The sequence below is a fragment of the Carica papaya genome, chromosome 1, assembly GCF_054855325.1.
Source record: "Carica papaya isolate Zhongbai chromosome 1, ASM5485532v1, whole genome shotgun sequence".
Classification (NCBI taxonomy): Eukaryota; Viridiplantae; Streptophyta; class Magnoliopsida; order Brassicales; family Caricaceae; genus Carica; species Carica papaya.
Window position 1 is genome coordinate 2172501 of NC_142309.1, and position 20510 is coordinate 2193010.

At 34.7% G+C, this 20510-nt stretch overlaps 1 protein-coding gene across 5 annotated transcripts in view; it reads right to left on the minus strand.

Annotated features, from left to right (window-relative positions):
- Window positions 1-19590, minus strand: part of LOC110807288 (Protein prenylyltransferase superfamily protein) — a 26591-nt gene extending 7001 nt beyond the window's left edge. For 2 of the 5 annotated variants that reach the window (XR_015817065.1, XM_088213513.1), the window contains exons 1-19: window positions 19104-19590; window positions 18694-18832; window positions 16330-16446; window positions 14634-14965; window positions 12367-12448; window positions 12004-12289; window positions 11384-11442; window positions 10854-10943; window positions 8705-8796; window positions 8076-8174; window positions 7898-7975; window positions 6164-6248; window positions 6019-6077; window positions 5860-5929; window positions 5605-5696; window positions 4752-4814; window positions 4529-4595; window positions 2020-2289; window positions 1274-1390 (exon numbers count right to left, since the gene is read on the minus strand). Coding sequence is in view for 1 of the 5 variants with exons in the window: in XM_088213513.1 (XP_088069639.1) it covers window positions 1274-1390; window positions 2020-2289; window positions 4529-4595; window positions 4752-4814; window positions 5605-5696; window positions 5860-5929; window positions 6019-6077; window positions 6164-6248; window positions 7898-7975; window positions 8076-8174; window positions 8705-8796; window positions 10854-10943; window positions 11384-11442; window positions 12004-12289; window positions 12367-12448; window positions 14634-14965; window positions 16330-16446; window positions 18694-18832; window positions 19104-19519 (2613 nt within the window). In the remaining 4 variants the exon portion in view is untranslated. Of the gene's footprint in view, window positions 1-1273; window positions 1391-2019; window positions 2290-4528; window positions 4596-4751; window positions 4815-5604; window positions 5697-5859; window positions 5930-6018; window positions 6078-6163; window positions 6249-7897; window positions 7976-8075; window positions 8175-8704; window positions 8797-10853; window positions 10944-11383; window positions 11443-12003; window positions 12290-12366; window positions 12449-14633; window positions 14966-16329; window positions 16447-18390; window positions 18521-18693; window positions 18833-19103 lie in introns of those variants that run through there. The other 3 variants (XR_015817063.1, XR_015817070.1, XR_015817071.1) reach the window with 3 other exon arrangements.
- Window positions 19591-20510: the final 920 nt, after the last annotated feature.

A 20510-nucleotide genomic window follows, 5' to 3' on the forward strand; every position in this document is an offset into this window, starting at 1 on the left:
GGAACTACAACCTTCTTATTAGACTTGTGAGAAGAAATATCACTCCACGTCCATAACTCATCCTTAATAGAAGCATCTGCCACCAAATTGACGTTCAGAAGAGACAGAGCTAAATCCCATAATTTTTTAGACTTAGAACACCAAAGAAGATGATTAGGGGATTCCTCCTTGTTCAAGCATAGGAAGCATCTACTAGCCCAGAGCCTCCTCTTTGATTGGATTATCCAAAGTTAGAATCTACCAAACTCTGGCTTCCAAGCAAAAAAGGCAGTGCAAAGTGAGGCACATTGCTGAAGTTAGAAAGAAAGTTATCTAATACTGAAAATTTTCGAAAGTGGCTCCATGGAGTGTGTGGAAACTAGGAGTATTCTCATAATTTTCAAACCATGTGTGCTGTGGTAACACACAAAATTCTTGACTGTGGAAACAAACAGCAATGATAATTTCCATCATAGATAAAAGCATAACAGAAATTGAATCAAGAAACCAGTTTTGCCTAACGCTGGCACTTAAAGATATGGTTGTTAGGTTCGTATTACTTTAACAAATAAGACTGTAATATTTGTTTCTAAGCAAGATCCATCATTAGATAACATTTAACCTATCTTGGATAATGCCTCCATCATTGGGATGCTTCATCAAAACCCAATATTGATGGTATAGGGGTGAGGAAGAAAGCAAGGCCCTATGGCAAGGAGCTTTCTTGGCAGCTAGATGGACAATTTGGTTGAAAGGAACCATCGTATATTTGACAGCGGTCGTTCCTCGATATGATATTTCTGGAGAAAATAACTTTTCTTGCATCCATAAAAGTTCTCTGACATTTCTGTTACTGTCCTCCACTGGAATTGGGATTCAATTCTGTCCTTTTCAATGTATCTCCAATCATCTGTTTTGACTTGTTCCTTGCAGTCCCTTCAGCTGGATGTCTTATGCACTGTTTTTTGTTTTGATCCCTTCTATCTCATAATGATATTTATTTCTCTATAAAAAATATTTGTCTCTAAGCAAGAAGCATGCATCCAGCAAACTGCTAAAACATACATGTTTCCAATAGGAACGCTTTTGAGACAATGGATGGCTTCCTTCAGCGGAAGATAAATGGTTCCAAATTTCAAAATTTTGGCTCGAATGCCAATTTTTTAATAAAAAAGGAAGGATTCATAGGCGTTATGCACTTTTTTCTTGTAAACAATATAAAGGCAGCACCAATGTAGAAAGGATACCACTGTTGTCTCTTTGATTTGAAAGGAAAGATATTTCATTAAGATACCTGGTATGATCTAACTTGCTTTAAAAGTGCTTCACAACACATCCTAAGGTCTCCTTTCATTTTGTGCCACCTTGCATATAAGCCCCATATATCTTCTGTGCTTTCATTGCGAACTATCTGTATCAGCAAAAGCAACATAAATAATTACATGAGGGATGATATATTATTATATATGAGTACAGTTACTTCTATCTCATACTATCATATCAGTAAAAACAACAAAAATTGGGTATCTGTTATAAGTACCAAGTGCCGTTTCTGTTTTGACGAGTTAGTGATACAAAGGAATGAAAATTGGGTAGCCCTTCTCATTTTCGCCATCAAAATAAACACAAACCGACATTAAAATTCTCTTCCCTCTTAGTCTCATTGCATAGCTATTCAACAAGTTTTGTACCAAAATCTTTTAAGAAAAGTTAGAGCACATCACACACTAAAACTAGTCTATTACAAAAAACATAAAAATACCAGATTTTGCCAATTAAGCATTAGATGCACGAGATTTGCATACCCTCAAAACTCGAGAGTTGACCACAAGAATACATAATGCCCTCAAATATTCAAAATTCTGGTGACGAAAAGCTATATAACTTAATTAAATGTTCGTATGTAAGTTGTATAGTCTAATTATGTAGGGGACTTGGTGTGGTTAGAAGTGTTAAAACATGACTCAGACAGATTTAGAGTGTGATTTTACTTTGCTATAACAGGAAAACAGCATGATTATCATGATTGGACTTACAAACCTGCTGGAGGACCTTTCCAAGTAAACCCACTAGGTATTCACTCTCCTGGGACGAATAATCTTCTGTATAAGCTGATGGACTAACAAAATCTTCTCGTGAATCAGCTGGACAAGCTTGATTTGCACAAGTATCAGTTCCAATCTCTGAAGGGGCAGTTGATTCTCTTGCTGAAGTCCTTTCCTCCAAATCTAAGAATATTCTTTCTAATAATTCAACATCAATTCTTTTATAATTGGTCAAATTTAACACCATCCGGACAGCTTCCAAAGCCTGCAAAGGGGAAACAAATATATAATATGTAATAACGAACTAACTTACTAATCAAATTCAATAAATTTGGCAAAAGGGTCAAAGGAACAGGGATCCCAAGGTCAATAACAAGGCTATCTGCTAAAAATACTATCAAAGTATAAGTATGGTTACTGTTTGCAAAGAGGAATAGCTTAAAATTGCAATATTATGACGAAATTTGGGTATAAGCTATTATTTCAAAGGCAGTTCTGATAGTTGAAAGAGTACCCAAAAAAGAAATTTAGATCTAGCTGACTCGGAACTAGGATCACATTTATAAATGTGTCTAAATTTCCAAGACAAAAAAAAAAAAGTAACAAGACTACTGTAAACTCCAAAAATTCAATCAAAAAACTTAAATGGAAACCAGAAATTCTTTTAATCAAAGAAAAATAAACACAAATACCCAAAACAACAAAGAATGCCAGAAACTTTTTGACTGAAAAAATATAAAAGTAAAAATCAAGACTTCTTTTTTTTTTTAATGTATCAAGACTTGCTAAAAATAAGAGGCCTGAAACAAGGCCCTTTTGCCATTAGACATGGCTTACTTGGTGCAGGAGTATTAGAACCAGATTTAATGCCTGTTTGGCCAAAAAGCAGAAGCCTAGTAAACTCTGAAATGTTAAAAACAGATGTTCTTTTAGGTAAAAGCAGAAGTTATTTCGACTTTTAATAAAGACAAAATCAAGAGCTAGACATTGATGCGTTTAAAAGATGCCCTGTGATGCAAGAAGTAAATAATATATCTAATGACGTTTATATTGCATTAATTAATAAATTAAATATTTTTAAAAATATAATATTAATTTATTATTGATAATTTTTTATATCCTATAATTATTAAAGTAACATTTATTTTAAAATTAAACAATAATTTAAAAATAATGTTTGTATTTAATAAAATAAACAAATAAATTAACTAAAATAAATATTTTAATATGATCAAATTATTAGAATAGTTTCTTCAAAATAATAAATCTTTTATCATTTTAACATATATGATTAATTTTATAACATAGTTAAATGCAATACCACATTTTATATTCACTTATAGTAAGTTTTAAAAAACACTACACTAGTTTTCACCTTAAAACTTCTTTTGCTGAAAACCATTTCTAAAGTATTTTTATCAGTTTACAACACAAGCACCAGTCAGACTAAGTGCACAGACCCTTAACATCTACTTTTGACATTTCCATGCAACATATCATTATGCCATGCGACATGAACTAATATGTTCTTGTTAACTTCACAGAAGGTAGTTAAGGGCGGGCTAAGTCAGTTATATAAAAAAAGAATAACATAACATTTTTGGTATCCCTTCCAATGAAAAATCTGCCATTCTTTGATACATTTATAAACATATACCATGTGCTTCAAGAATTACAGCAGGGCTTACATTAAACAAAATTAAGGAAAATTCATTCCCCATTGGGACGATAGACAATAGTTCTGTCTGTACATCAATGAAAATCATGATTCACAGTTCAAAATTTAGCATAGGATTTATTTTCTCTATTTCCAAAAAAAAAAAAACTAAAGACTGAGGAATTCATTTCCTTTCTTCAGAAGCCAGGCCATGGTTCTAGAGCTATTAGATTAACAAACTAATCATTGATGCATTTAATACACCATGCATATTTTATGTACCATTTCTCTGAAAAACAAAACTTGCATTGTTGGAAGAGTTTCTTGTCATAAATTCCTACGCGAAGATGAATGATCTACCTAAGCCAAGTGCAAAAGAACACAAAAAATAAATAACCTATTGAGGAGACTTTACCAAATCTAATAGCCATTTTACTTGATTGTAATAATCCAAAAGTGAAGAATTACAACAGGCTACCATTATCACAGTGCAGACCCATAGTGGTACCACAATATAAGTGAAAAGTGAAAACAAAGTGAGATATACATTTAATTGGCAAACACACTTCAACCACATATATGAAAATTTGTAAGAGAGCAGAGAATATGTGTGTGCAAAGTTGAATTTTTAAAGAAACAAAGTATTCTAGGAGATGTTGAGTTTATGAGCACAAGAATGCCATAAGGTTCTTTATCTTTTAAACAGTGTAAATATTTCCATCCATCATCTATTACTGAAAGGCCAGAGATGAAAAAAAGGCTTCATAGAAGAGAAACAGAAAAACCTGCTTCATCTGAAAACAGGCCCAATAAATTGTGTAAAGAAACCAGCATCAAACTGCTTTACCTGGCTAATATTGCCCACATCAACAGCAACATGACTGTAATTCTCCCACAACTGCCAGCTGTTTCGTCTGAAATAAAATCATGGTTCCTTTCATCATGACCCAGATTTCAAAACAATAGAAATAAACAATAAATTGCAAAATTACACATAAAAAATTAAAGAAAAGAAATATTTTACACTACAAACAATTAAATAAAAGACTCATTTTGATAAGATACAGAACTTGAATTTCAGGGCCTCCTTGAATGCAATGAATGACTCTTTGCTCTTCTTCTTGATCATATGCCTGCAGGGTAGGAAAAATGTTTTGTAATTTTTAAAGCATGGTATAAATGCTCGCTTTTCAAATCAAGCATAAAAGTATATATTCTCATTTTTGTCTAAATGAAGAAAGTATCAATCAAACAAAGCACCAAGGGGTGCCACGACCACCCAAGTACAAAATATGGCATATTTACAACTCAATCAAAATATCAATTAAGTCCTCAACATATTTCTGAACCAACAATCCAAGGAAAGTCCAAGTTTTCTTATAATGGAGCCAATATCTCTCGAGCTGGGTTATGCACAACACCAGAGCCAATATCTCTCGAGCTGCTATTGGTGATTAGGAAGAAACTTCAAGTTTTTTCGTTTAGAACCATTTTGTACTTCGTTTAAAGGTCAAACTTTTCAAGATGGGGCTAATTTACTTCCTCATCAGATTTTTTGTCTTCGAAAGATTTGTAACTTGTGCATAACCCAGGCTGTCTAATAAGGAGATGGATCTTATTTTCTTCCTTAAAAAAAATGTTCAAAGATTCAGCAGTTTGGTGATTTCCAATTTACCAAGCATGTTAATCGGCATTGTGCCACAACTTCCATTGCACAGATTTTTATTAATTGGATTGCATCAAACTAGTAATAACCAAAGTCCATAATAATGCTACAAAGAATAAATCAGTAGCCATGGTGTCAAATAAAAGTAGCTAAATTTAGACAAGTATCACTTATTTTAAGCAGAAACATGATATGCATAAAAAACATGTATATGGATTACAAGGATAGAAGAAAAAGATAAAATGAAAAGAGCATACAAACAAGCAATATTGTTCCAAGCCTCCCCATTTTCAGGATCGAGTTGAACTGCCCGAGTAAACCCATCAAGAGCTTTTTCAGTGTCTCTAGCCTGCATCACCATATTCAATAATGAGTTTGATGAAGCTTTCTCTTGAGAGAGAGAGAAGGATTTGTAACAAAACAAGAAGTTTATCATATTTGGTATTGAGAACACATATGTCCAGAAATCTGACAAATGGACAAGCCTCAAACCACAGGGCACATCAAGTTACCTTCAATGCAGCTGCTCCAAGAGCAAACCAACCATCTGGATATAAAGAATTCAGAGCCATGGCAGACTCCCTGTTATATGGGATCACCCAACCAAGTCAACTATGAACTATAGAGATTATTTACCACACTTCACAAACAAGCAAAGAACATGAACATACCATAGGATTTTAGATGTCACATAGTCACCTCTATTGTATGCACTACGAGCCAGAGAGCGCTGAGACACAGAGAACATAGTTAAAACCAAAGACAAGATCCAGGAAAACAATAATTAGCCTCTTTATTTTTCGGTAATAACATTACCTTAGCACGGGCAGATTTATTGTCCGAAACCTCCAATGCTTTTTCATAGCAGGCATCATTATTTGTAACATCACCAAGTGAACACCTAAAGTTCATATTTCAATTTGCACCAAGTCAGATAGTTCAGCAAAGCTTGACAAGAAAATCAGAAAAGTCATTTTAATGTGGACTTTTATCTTTTATATCAAGAAAAAGAGATATCATTAAAGAGAGAGGCCACTGTATTTGGGGAGAATAGGATATCCTCCTAAAATTTTCATACAGAAAGTTCTATAAAAGAGATGTAAAAAGAACATCTAACTGAACTGGAAATAGATCCAAATAGAAGAAAAAGCTCCCCCCCTTAGGACTAAGAGGCCATTGCATCTCAACTCCTGTGTATCACAGACAGAGCAATATCAGAAAACTGCCCTTGAACTTCTGCACTTAATAGCCAAAAATGACATCCAATCCCACAAATCCTGCCTGGGCAAAAATATAATTGAAAATCTACTATTCTTTTCAAGCCATAAAGTCTATAGTCCCATGAGAATAGCCCATCCTTACAGGGGTTTGACCACCTCCATTAAAGGTGAATGACCCATGTTAAACCAAACAAGTTAAACAAATGTGACCACATTCTCCACATCATGTCATAGTGTAAGAACAAATGAGTGTCCCTCACCCTCCTTGATGGCACATCATACAGATATCTAGTGACAAAGTGCAATTTGGTCTGCGAACTTGCAACACGTCATTAGTATTGAGTCATCGAAAAATAGCAGTCCATGCAAACACCTTTACCTTTGATGGCACCTGAACCTTCCAAAAAAATCTTGGCAAAAGACTTAGCAATAGCTTGGGTTTTGGGTGATATAACCAATGAACGGTTTGCAGGTGTATAACCTGGAGGGCTCCAAGGTCCAAGCTCTAGAATCAGTGTCAGTTGAGTATTATTGGATTCGACATGTTTAACCAGTTAACAATTTGTAAGTCTCCCCATCAGATAGAAGATAAAAAATGGGTAGTTCCAGCCTGTAACATCATTTGATGAAGTTGAAAGCCAAGAAATGGGAGCATTATGTCTAGGAGAGAGATTCTATAACCGAAGGAATAGGTTGGCCCATGGAGAATTCCCAATCCAATTATCCTCCCAAGTAATCAGCTTAATACTATCTGTATGAAAGCTACTTGCCCAACACATGAAAAGATTCTTCTTAGAAACAAAAAGCAGACTAACGCATGGATGACGATGAAAAATATGCATGTCTCTCTTGTGAAAACTATCAAGAAAGGTGACCACTAACTTAACTAACTAGTGATGCTTCTTTCTCGTGGCTGTATGTCTCAACTTTGATCCTATTTATCTAGTTGTTTTATATGTGTGCGTGTGCATGAGAAATATTAGGATATACATGTCTCAGGTTTGATCCAAGTTATCTCATTGTCTCAAATGTATGCATGTGCGTTGATGTGTGGAAAACATTTAAGGATGTACCGAGCGTAAAAACTCCAACAAGAACTTATTAACTCGAGAAAATATTTTGCAACTCCATAGTCCCCAAATGAGTCTATCCTTCCACTGAAACTCACAATACTAAGAGAGGTTCAGCAAGAACTTATAAGCTCAAGAACTCCTAGCTCATACATGATCAGAAAAGATCAGCACACCGGTTTTTCAATACGTGAGATGGATGTTGACTACAAAAGGACAGAATAACAAATGAAAACGAACAGTAAGAAATGTTAGCATACCATAATCTTGGGTTATCAGGCATTTCGGAAAGCCTTGCCTTGATGAGTTCGACAGCTGCTGCTTTCTTTCCCAATAGGCTGTTTTTCAGATTATATATAAAATGAGAACCTTTCATACAGAAATTCATATTAAGCAACAAGACCCAAAGTAAGAATATGGCTGTCAATGACACAGTACCAGTTGCAATATATCAGATTATCCCACAACTCTAGACTCTCAAAAAGTGCAATTGCTTCCCCGATCAAGCCACAGCTTACTAAAAGCTCACCATATTCCCTAAAATTGGACAGCAGAGAGATAGAGACACAAGTTAGAAGAGAAGAGAATTGTGAGTTGAGATGTATATAAGAATAGGGAACTGCAGATAAGCCAGAAGGTTTTTTTTTTTCAAAAAAGAAGAAATAATAAATCCTAATATGCCTTGGGTTGATAGCTCTTCATTACTCGCTAGCAGTATAGTTTTTTCAGGTCGTAATAAGAAAAGTGACTTGGGTTTACAGCTTTTTTGGACCTCTTCTGAGTCAAACTTTGATATCCAAGAAAACACATTCTGTAACAGTTTTTTTTTTTTAATAAAAAAATTTTAGTATTCTGAATCAGCTTACGAGATAGAGTGCATTCTGTAACAGTAACAACAGAAGTGCTAATACTGCATTTTCTGAAGGAGATATTCCCTATGTAGTTTCCTTTTAGACACAACAACATTTTCAAGGATTTGTAGATTGGGAAATTATCACTATGGTTCCCTTGTGTTTTTTCCTGCTTTAATCATTCATAGATAGGATTAGGGAGACAAATAGTTCTACTTTTTCAGGGCAGGAGTCGCCGGTGTATGAACTGCATAGCAAAAAGGAATTCTTCGTGAAACCCCAGGATTGGTCTTGCAAACACCCTCAACCTGAAATAATATGGAAAATACTTTCAGAACCACTATAAGACCGTCAGTAAAAGAAGGACACTGGATCACTTGTCTGGTGATTACGTGGACACCAATATAGTTTTCAAGCTTTTAACACGTCAAATCAAGCAATCATCAATAAGATTTAAGCCCTGTTTGGCTGGGCTGGGTTTTGGCTTTCGGTTTCGCGTCGTAAAAGCACTTTTACATCTAAAAGGATAAAACTTAAAATGTTTTTGGCAAAAACCAAAACTAAAATTTGCTTTTAACAGGTTTACAAATAAAAGATACAACATATAATTTTTACAAATGGTTTTAACTTTTACTAAAAATTTAACTTGAAATTTTAAAGGTCATTTTCGTCAAACACAACTTCTATTCTTTTAAAGTGACAACACTTTCTATAGTTATTTCTACCAAATATCAAACAACTTTCAACTAAAAGAACTTTTAGTGAACAACTATTTTAACAATATTTTTAAAATTCACAGCACAATTTACAGTCGCCCCAAACACTCACTTAATCTTAGATATTTGTTGACAATTCTAGTTCATCTGTAGCTCTATGTGAAAAGTGTCGTAGATGAAAGTTTATACTAAATGAGTATTTAAAAAAAAAAGAGTTTATAATAAATGACATTGCAATTAAGGAGAAAAGACCACCTTATGGAAGATCTTAAGTTTAGTAGGAGTTATACTAAATTTGGGCTTGGGCATATTGAATGTTTATATGGGAAAAACTAAGTTGATTAACTAATAGAAAAGCAAATGGAATACTTTTAGTGGTGCAATGGCACTCCCTATTTTCATAACTGAAAAAACTTCCTACTCACTCAAGGACAATTAGATAAGATGATATGACAATGAAAACGTTTTCTAGACATTGTTGATAACCCGCGGATATATCTGTTAGAATGTGGGTCATGCACAATTGTAGGTGGAGCACGCAGCTCGGCTAGCTGGAATAAGCAGGTCACGCACATAGTCTTTCTTGCGGAAGTAGGTTGGTCGCGTGATTGTTTCCGGCTAGAAGAGGGGGGTCAAGTAGCTGATGCCAAAGGAGGCTGCGACTGCAGCATGCCAGCAAGCAGCTGGGTGTGGCTGGTCACAGGAGAAGGTGACGGGGGTTGCAGTTGTGCCTGATTGGCTGCTGACAGTCGACAGCTGTGGTGGTTGCGGCAAGACTAGGTGACTGGCTATGAAGGCTGACCTCCCTTCTCTAGGACTTTTCTTATTCGGCAATGAAGACTAAATAGGATCTGTAAAAGAGTTTAAGCTTTCTTAACATAGAGATTAGATACCATGTTAAAAATAATTGAATGTGGATTTTATTGAATATTATAACCCTATATATAAAAATTTTCTAACATAGAAAAGGAAATAAATCATTAATTACATTAATTAAATAAGATGTATTTTATCCTAATGCCCTTTAACCTAATCATATATAATACACTCTCTTTAACAATAAAATATCTACAAGGTTGCCAGATTATCTGCATATGAGATATTAACATCTGAACAAAATATACAAAATCTTGAACCTTTTTTCTATTTGGACGTTTGTGTGTAACCTTTTTTTTGTATTTGGGCAGCACTTCCCCTCATCTTCTTCCCCACCCCCCTCCCCAACCTGCAAATTCCCTGTGAATGAATAATTTATTTTTTTACCAAAAGAAGCTAGAAGCAACAGGATTCATATCTGCAGCCATGATAGCCATCAGAATCCATTTCAAGTCCCACCAAATAGGAACCTAAAATTTCTTACAGCACCCACCACTAAAAGAGGGTATTGTTTGACCAAAAGAAGATGCAGAACCTTATTGCTTGAAGTAGCAGGAATCTTATCTGCAACTTTTCTCTACTAAACCTGTATATATCTGCCCATGATAGCCACCAGAACCATCTAAGTCACACCAAATAGTAACCTAAAAATTCTTACAGCACCCACTGAACAGAGAGAAAAGGGGGGGGGGGGGGGGGGGGGGGGGAAGGGGGTTGGTTACGGGGCAGAATAGTTAAAGATAATCCCACTGATATTATGAAGGATCTCATACCAATTTATCCATCATCTCCAAAGCACGCCCCTTTGTACGACTTCGAGTTGACTCCCATCGAATACGTAAGATGTCACAAAAACAACGCAACTGAAAATGAGAAAACAACGAAGTGAGGATGAATGCAGCCGTAAAATGAAAAGTAAATAAATCCTCATTATCAAAGGAACAAGATACCAAGAAACGAATAACATTTAGAAATCCCTCTTTTGACAAGCATGAGCGAACCACTGAAAACTTAAGAGGAATAACGCTTTTCATTTTCTATTTCCATCGTCTTTTCAAATTTCCATTCTAAAGGCAATGAAATCAAAAATAAGTTTCTATAAATGTAAACAAAACAACATTTTCAAGAAATTGAGTATTTGAAGCAAACTTCTTTTCCACATTGACAACATTTTCCAGAAAACTTTCAAAGCACACTTACTTTCCACAGGTTAACACGCTATCAGTTTCTTATGGTAACTTTCATAATTATATGAATTCATATAAACAGCACATATAACACATTTCAGTATCTTTCTGCTTACAGCAAAGTAGTTTGACTCTTGAGAATCAATTGCCTCTATGTATGGAGCCATTTCCCATCCTGAACAGGAGCAAAAAACATTCAAGACAATAACCATAGATTAAATTTAAGGATGTAGAAATTTAAAGGGAAAAAAAACTGAGTTAATGAATTCTCAAAAGTAAAGATAAAGCAGCTTCCTGCACACCAGACACACTTCATAAGAAGAAGCCAATAAGAATAAGTACGATGAAGGACAACCAGACCATGCCAAAGCAAGGAACAATTTTGAATGATAAAAGAACACCAAAAGAATATATCCTGAACTATCATATTTTATTAAAAAAGTGTTGTTTCCTAAACTACTCTTCCTGATTAATAAAATACTTGAAATATCAGAATTTTTCCTCTTTTTTCAGTTAGGTGATACTGGATTTTCCAATTGTAACCTCAAAACACTTGGAAGTCCATAAATCCTAAAGCCACACAAGTTTACCATTTTTAATGGACAAAAAGCTTCCTGATTGTTTGAAGATTTAATCAGAATGTTTCAGTAATTTTCTAACTTTATTTAATAGAATAAGAAAAAAATGCATATCAAGACATATTCCTCTTTCTTACTTTCTCAATCAAGCAACTTACTTTGCATTTCATCATGCCGGGTGCTCTTTTCAATCAGAAGACACCGTGCCAGGATTACTGCTTGTTGGATTGGCTTTAGAGGGACACTACCATCACCAAGGTTGCAGAGTCCTCTTGCTCCAGATTCATCAATATTCTCTAACAATTTTGGGGTAAAATATACATCAGATGCATCATCACCACCAGATTTATATGTCTGGGGACAAGAGTTTCCAGAGGGGCAGTAATCATCCCTGTTTGATGAGTTTGTGTTAGCAACCAGTACCATTTGTGCCTTTGGTTCTACCTATATCCAGAAGTAACTCTCAACTCAGAAGAAAGAAATCCCCAAATAATGCACAAAAGATATAGTCAAAAGTTTACCTGATGAACTGTGCGGAAACCTAGGACCCCAGTAACAGACAGCTGAAGCCCACTTGCTGCTTCAGCTGACTCAAAGTGTAGCCTGAAGTCATGAAAGAATTTCAACAACTTGAAAAATGAGCGGAGAATAATTAAGACTGTGTTATCAGCTTATCAGTTTTAGGATAAAGACGAGCATTGGACATATACCCAAGTAACATAATAATAGCCTAAGACCAAGTTATTTGAGAAGGGCTATCTTTGCTCTATATTGGCTTGTGATTAGAAAGGAATTCCAAGCTTCCTGTTCTAGAATAAACATACACATTGAACATATAAACAGATAAACATAATCATAGCCATAATTGGAAAGGGGTTATTTGCTCAGTTGTGCCTGTGATTGGAAAAGAATGTCAAGCTTCCAATTCTTTCTGGTACTGTGGGATATATCAACTTTTTTATCTCTTTAAGCAAAGGCTCATGATCCTTTTGGGATTTATTTAGCTATTTTGCAATGAGATTGGCTTTGTATTAATTTTCTTCATCGTATTAATTTTCTTCATCATTTCCATCGTTTGTTTTTTCTTGTTTTTTGGCTCGCAGGAGGATTCCTCTTGACTTTCTTCTTGTCCCTTCTTAATGATACTGGTTCAACTTTCCCAAAGATATCCGCAAGGAAATTTGGATCTCAAACACACTCATGGACACCACATACAAAGAAAAACACTTACAGAAATGACATGAGGATTCTGAAGGAAAATTATATGCTGCAAACGACCGCTAGATAAAACTCATTAATTTGACTAAACTAGCAGATTCATTTCTCATTCCTCAAACATGCAGATTGATGCATGGAATGAAAGCAACCTCTGTATGTTTCTTCCCACTGCTAAAGAGGTATGGGAAGCAATTAGAGAAACCAATTTCAGGGTGAAGGATGCTGCTAAGATATATGACCTTATGGTCAAAACATGGTCCACAAGGCAGGGAAACAGATTAGTGACTGAATACTCTAACCTATTGAAAAATTGGTGGCAGAAATTAGACCAGCACTGCTGCCTTACTATAGACTGCAGCAAGGATTCAGCTCGCCTAAAACAATTGATAAAAGACGATCGTGCCCACCAATTCTTAATCGGCCTCAATCTGAAATTTAATCAAGTAGGTGTCCATATTTTGGGCAAAGAAGATCTACCATCTCTAAATGACTCTATATTGTAGCAGCAGAGAAAAGCATGAGAGCGGTCATGCTAGAACCCCATTCCAATGACAACTCGACCCTAATCTCCAAAAGCTTCAAGGCATGCCCACCGTGAAAGAACTGAGTCCCACTAAAATCTCAGTTTTTGGTGGAGAAAACAAAGACTAAATAACCCAGCATTCCAGACCGTCATCAGCAAGCTTGGGATGGACAATATATACTCCCAAACTTGAGGGTAAGTGTTGAAAAATGTATTATATATAATTAATCCAAGAGAATTAGGTTAAGAGGCATTATGGTAAAATAATCTTATATAATTAATTGTCAGTTTCCTTTCTTATTCTAAAAAACTTATATATAAAGGGTTATGATATTCAATAAAATACAAACTCAATTATTCTTGACAGAAAGCGCAGGTAAAATCTAAAAATGAACAGCTGACTTCTGAAATTGTGAATTGGATATATTGTGATATCTATAGAGTTATTTGAAAAAATATTTAGTATTCTTTGAAAAAAATAATATCAAAAGATTATGCAGTAAGGCAGACTCTATAAAGAGGCCTAAGAACCTTCTCTTGGACGCATGCAAAACTTTCATAAGGATATAGGAAACAAGTGCCTCTCCAGCTAAAAAGATGCATATAGATGCAACTTATAGAACTTACATGATATCAACCAACTCAATTCCATAATAAAGTGATGTGATGACAAGATGGGAATAGCTACTAGATTAGATCCAAGAAATGAATACGGACAAATATCCAAAGATGACAACAACATTGACAGTTAAAAGTAAAACCTCATTAGTTTCTCGTAGTGATATCTTATTTTGGGGAAAAGAAAAAGAAAGAAACCCCCGAAAAACGAAGAAAATGAGAACGATTCTCTTTCTGCAACCCCAGCTAAAACCCCACATTCACCAATACAGTTTTCTGATGAAATATTTTTTTTGAAGTTTTCTGATGAAATATACAAAGCCATTATTCTCAAGTGACATGTTCAGATAAGGTTTACATCCTTTCAACCATAATTCATGTTGATATAAATAAGGCCATCTATATATAAACTTATCAATTGTACCGCACCTGCAAGAATCAATCCTCCCATAAATGTGCTCAATTACTCCTGCTTCCAGATGGGCGATTGAGACAATAGAAAACACTTCTTCATCTTTCAACTGGGAACCCCAATAATTTGTTACTTTTTCCAAAGAGCCAAAATGATGTAAAGTTTCACTCATAAACACTTGCAGTAAATCAAATAAAGAAGAAGAACGCTCGTCCAGAACTCTCTGATGAAGAAATAGGAGCCTAACAAGCCACCATGAAATACTTCTGACTCCGTATGTGGATGAGATAGTTGTTTCAAATAAAACATCTCTCATCTTCATGAGCAACATTTTAGCAAAAATAATATACTACAAAAGGGAAAAAAAGGAACTCATTAGACAAAACACGAGATAAAGAAAACTGGTAAAGGTTAAAAAGAATTAGCAAAATTAAAGGAAAAATAGCATAAACAAGTGGTAGTAGGCCCCAATATAAATAATAAGCAAGCTATAAATCAATTTTACATAGAAAAATAAATGTCGAAGTCCATTTAAATGAAATCGATTACCGTATCAGTAAATTTGCGCACATAATACATAAACTTCTCTTTTTTAGGGGAAAATGTATAAATTATATTAACAAACTAGCAAGAGGTTGCAACCTCTATTACAAAAACCTTAAAAATTGATCAATATATTTTTTAGGTCTTCACCAAGTCCACGTCAAAAGAAAGAAGACTATATTATAAAAAAGAACCATGTCCAAAACCATAAATCTCTAATTCTAGTAAAAGGACTAAGCTCCAAAAGCCTCATAGTCTTTGTTTCCAGATTACATGGCTGCCAGGTGATAGAAGAGAAGTTTTCTTCATGCACTTGTCACCCCGAATACCTTGGCATGCCCGAATCTCTTTAGCCACAAAACGTGCCATCACCCACCTCAGCCCAAGGAACTCCAAGGTAGCATGCCAGAGACAGGAGGAGAAGGTCTACAACAAAGAAGATGATCCAGTGTCTCAGCCATACTCTTGCACAAGAAGCATCCATAACCAGAATCCTCTCCCTTTGGAGATTGTCAATAGTGAGAATTCTCCCTTTCACCACCTCCCAGGCAAAAGAAAAAGCGACTCTATGAGGCAGATTAAGCTCAAATAGACCTTCAGGGATAGTCACTTTTGACATTCCAGGAAAGTCACAACTGAATGAGCCAAACTGAGCAAGATGCATATAGAATGAAATCTTTCACAAGAAAGAGCCACTAGCGTATAACTTCTGAACGGTTTCCCATCAGGTTGGGCGCTGAGGCAGGTAAGGTGCTGACAAAGACTATCATATTCTTTCAATCTCTAAATTATTCAGTTTCCTCACCCATAGCCCACTTCCCTGGGCTATAAGAAAAAGAGAAGACCAATTTTTATTTCCAAAAGAAAAAAGAACACAAACATAGAGATTTTTTTATTTGAGATAGAGATATTTATAGGTATTTAAATCTTCTTAAGGAAGGAACATCCCCATTCATGTAATATGTTGCGTGTCATATATCTTGTATGACAACAGGCATGTATACAACTCTACGAACCAATCCCACACATATACACTAACAAAAACAACAACGATCGCACCAACACCGACAGGAAAAATCTTCTTTTAGTCCATGAGATTGTTTTAATTGTTTTTTTAGATAAAAAATAAATAGATTGTATTAACAAAAATATGTGATCAAAGTGACTTACTTTTTCTGTTAAAATTTGATCCAAATACTTGAACACCATCTTGAAGTCTATTTGCAAGAATATTGTCGCTCTGGCATCTGCAAAAGGGATTTGCTCCTCTTCTGACAGTGTTGAACACTGGAACAAGTCGGTTTGAATTATTCAGGCCCTTCCAGACTGCTTATCTAAAGTTTATGTAGCTTCACAAGGTTCTTTATGCACTCATGTTGTTTGAAAACTTATTTTTGCCAACTTGCAAATCTTTGACTTTTAGATCCAGTTGAACACTAGAACAAGTTCTTGATATTATGATGGCTCATGAAAATGAAGGTTGTTTTTTTTTGCATATGTTGTAACTCTTTTTCAGCAATTGAGTAAACAGTTCAGTCCCAGTGCATTTCAGCCTGTTAGTAAGTAAGTAGTCTTATCACTATAACTTGCAGTAGTGAGAATTTAATGCCTAAAAAAATAGACGGACTTATTGGAACTACCAACAGAGTCGCACTATGTGCCACATACATTAGATACATCAAAGTAAAATGTATTTCGTGCCTATTGTTATGAAGATATTTATAAAGATGAGATTATCTGTAACATAATTGATATAAAAGGCTGGCATATATTGGAATACACATGAAAATTTGAGATCAATGCCACTTATAAGCATAAAGAGAATATGAGGTAACCTTTTTAACATCACAAGAGTATATAGTTTGTATAAAACTTTGAACATGAAAGAAGCAAACTTTCCAGCAGATCAAGGAAATTCACATCAGGACTAAAAGGAGACTGTACCAAATTCAGAAGTTGAGCTTGCATCTTCATAGGCCACAGTAGGGGAAAATTTTGAAAATTTTGCCAACATGAAGAAGAGGAAGAGTCACATAAAATGGAAAATTTTGAAAAGCTTAGTTCTCTTGTTGACCAAGTTCATGGTAAAGACTGCTCAGCATGTTCCAAGTATCAACCCTTGATGATAGTAAGAAGCAAGTTTCTGAATTCATTGATTTCATCCTACCTAATTGGTTTAAGAATTCCATCAAGCTATCAATAACCTTTTATTTTTATTTTCAAGGATAAAAAGTTGATGAGATTCCAAAATTTCTTTTGGGATATTTGCATATCAAGTTTCCCTCAAACATTTTTAAACTGAAGGGCAAGCTCCCATCCAGTGAAGGAGAATGATGTGGAGAAGATTTATTGAAATTCAATTAGTAATATCATCAAAACTAATTTTTGTGAAAAAAGAAACATCGTTAGAGAGAGAATAAAAAATGTACAAAGCACAGAATAAAAAACATTCCTAAGTCAAAAAAGAGCAAAAAGGAAATAAGTAGATTTAAATCAATACTAAGCTGCAACCTAGTCCCCTTACAATATAGGTTAGAAAACATCCCTCATAACCTAGTGATCTTTGCTCACAATGAAACAAAGAAAATCACTTTGTCTAAGAGACAATATGAAAGGGAATATCCTTGAGGAGTCAAGCATTATGCTCCAACTACAACACCCATAAACAAGCAAAAAGAGTTCCTTCCCAAGCATCCTAACCTCCTTATTTATACCCAGTCCCACAAAGGCAAATTGAGAAAAGAATAGAGGGAAAGCACGAAACCCACATAATGCCAAACTAACAAAAATACAAGACTAAAGGCTACAAACCACCTCAAAGCAAAAATAGGTGATAATGGGACTCAGTCTTCTGGAAACATAAGAATTTATTGTTGAGTGTATTAATAACAAAAAAGGAGGGACTTGCTGGTGTAATACACTCTAGGAATCCAAGATTCAAATTCTGCTATACAGATGCAGAGAGATAATAAAAGGCCCCAGGATATGAAGGAAGAAAATATATTGTTTGATTCTGAATCATTTAAGTTTCTAAAGAAAACTGACTTCAGAGATGTGAATCTATCAAGATTATTACTGAAGTGCAGATAGGAGCATTATGATGGTACGAAAGATTATAAAGGCATGGGAAAATGCTCGCAGAGGAAGATTACCAATCCATATATCTACACAGAACAGAATGCAGGAGCCATCATCTACTTGCAAATGATAAGAGGAATGAAGAGGTCATACCGTTGAGAGATGGCTTCCTAGGGGTTTCTAGGAATCGTCTTCAGAATATAAACCATTTCTCGAATGTGTTTGTGATGTCTTATCTTTGCTTCTTCCTATTTCTTTTGTCTTCTCTCCTTTAATAATATTTCTTTTTCCATAAAAAGATAAAATGATAAATTTGCAACCCAAGCTTACTCAACCTTCATCCTCGTTTCGAACACATACATGCAAAAATATGACACATACTTACAGATCATATTATGTGTATATATAGGCACATAGAAACAAAAGCATAAAAATGAGGCAGTGATTGGCGCATACCTGAAGATTATAGAACTTTCCAAGCAAGTCAGAGCCAGCAGACATGAGCTGATTACGCGCCCAACTCTCCCACTCCACCAGTTCCCTACTTTCTGATACTTTGAACGGCAGTGGACACTTTGGCAATTCATCCAACGGTCTATTTACAGAAAAAATCAACACTGATTCAACCACAAGAACAAAAGATCGACAATTTAAAGGGATAATACATATATTTCACATAGAAGAACTAGCTCCGAGCTTTTTTTACCATTTAAGAAGCACCTTCCTCTACTTGTAGTATAAACATTCCCTACTTTCATATTTAGTTACTCCAAATTTTTAAAATAAAATAAAATTGTAAGTATCTAATGATTAAATAACTAAAATTAAAAACCAGTTTCAATTCGAACGATTAAGTCAACACTCACCCAGTTAAGTTACACTGAGTGAACCAGAACAACGCCGCAATTGCTATGCACATCACCAGAATCACCCGGCAAGCTTTATCCTCGTCATCTTTGCAATCGTTCACAACAAACGATTCAGCACGACCGAGCAGCTCGGAGTAGAATTTGTCAGCTGACTCGACTGAGTCTTCGAGGTCCAACTCGGAAGATTCGAGGACAAGTCGCGCAGCATCGGAGGAAAGGGCGGCTAGATAGTTCCCGGACTCGATGAAGTTGAGAAGGTCGTTAATGTGAAGATGAAGAGAATTATGGTGAGAGAACCTCCGGTCGTCGAAGGAACCGGATTGAGGCGGAACATCAGACAGCGGAGAAAATAGGGTGCAGCGGATGAGACGGAGCTCGTAGCCGCGGAGGATTTCAACTTCCTGTTCCGCCATGGAGATCGTCACTGGTGGAGAAAGCCGAGGGAAGAAGGGGTTTGGGGAGGTTTAAAGAGTCCGTGAAGAATGGAGATCAGGGGCATACTAAACGACAGCGTTTTGGGAATATCAACCATCATACTTGTTAGTTTGAACGGCGATGGTTTTCCGTTTTGGGCTTGAAATCGGATGATGGGCCGATTTTATGGGCCGGGTTACCTTTGCTTAATATAGTTTTATTTCTTATTATTCAAATTATACATATATTATTTTATAGGTTTTTTCTTTTTTTTTTTTAATTTTAATTTTAATATAATGAATCGTGAACTTTTTTCACATTTAAAAATTCAAATAAATGTACTCTGAAAATTTTAATGATTTTATATAAAATAATGAAAAATTCAAATTGTATTAATTAAATTTTCAAAAAAATATATTAAATATGAATTGTAATAAAATAAAATTACAGGAAGCTAAAATTATATTATAGCATATTTGAATTATAAATATACATATAGCAATCTTTTATTTTTTAGTTAGATGGTGGTACTTTTTTTATTTTCTAAGAGCATGGATTTGAGTTGCGAATTATAAGTTTCATGTATTATGGTTGTGAGGTTGTATTTATTATTATTGTGCATATATTTTATAATTAACAAAACATATAAATTTTCATTCAAAAATAATATTAATACCACTTAAAAAATTTAAAATTATGTTTAAAAATAGAGAGATGATTTTTTTGCTATAGAGTAACTGAAATAATTCAATGTTATCTAAAGTGTGATAACTATTAATAATATGGTAATTTATTTGTAATATCCTAAAATTAATTGTATGTAATTTAAAATTTATAAATATAATTTTTATAATTTATTTTATTTAATTTCGGGTAAAAATTGAATGAGTATGAAGTTGAAAACAATTTTAAAAAAATGGATAAAAATTTAGGTTTTGCGGGTATTTTTGAAAGAAAAATCGAAAACTAGGGATCAAAGTACAATTTGGA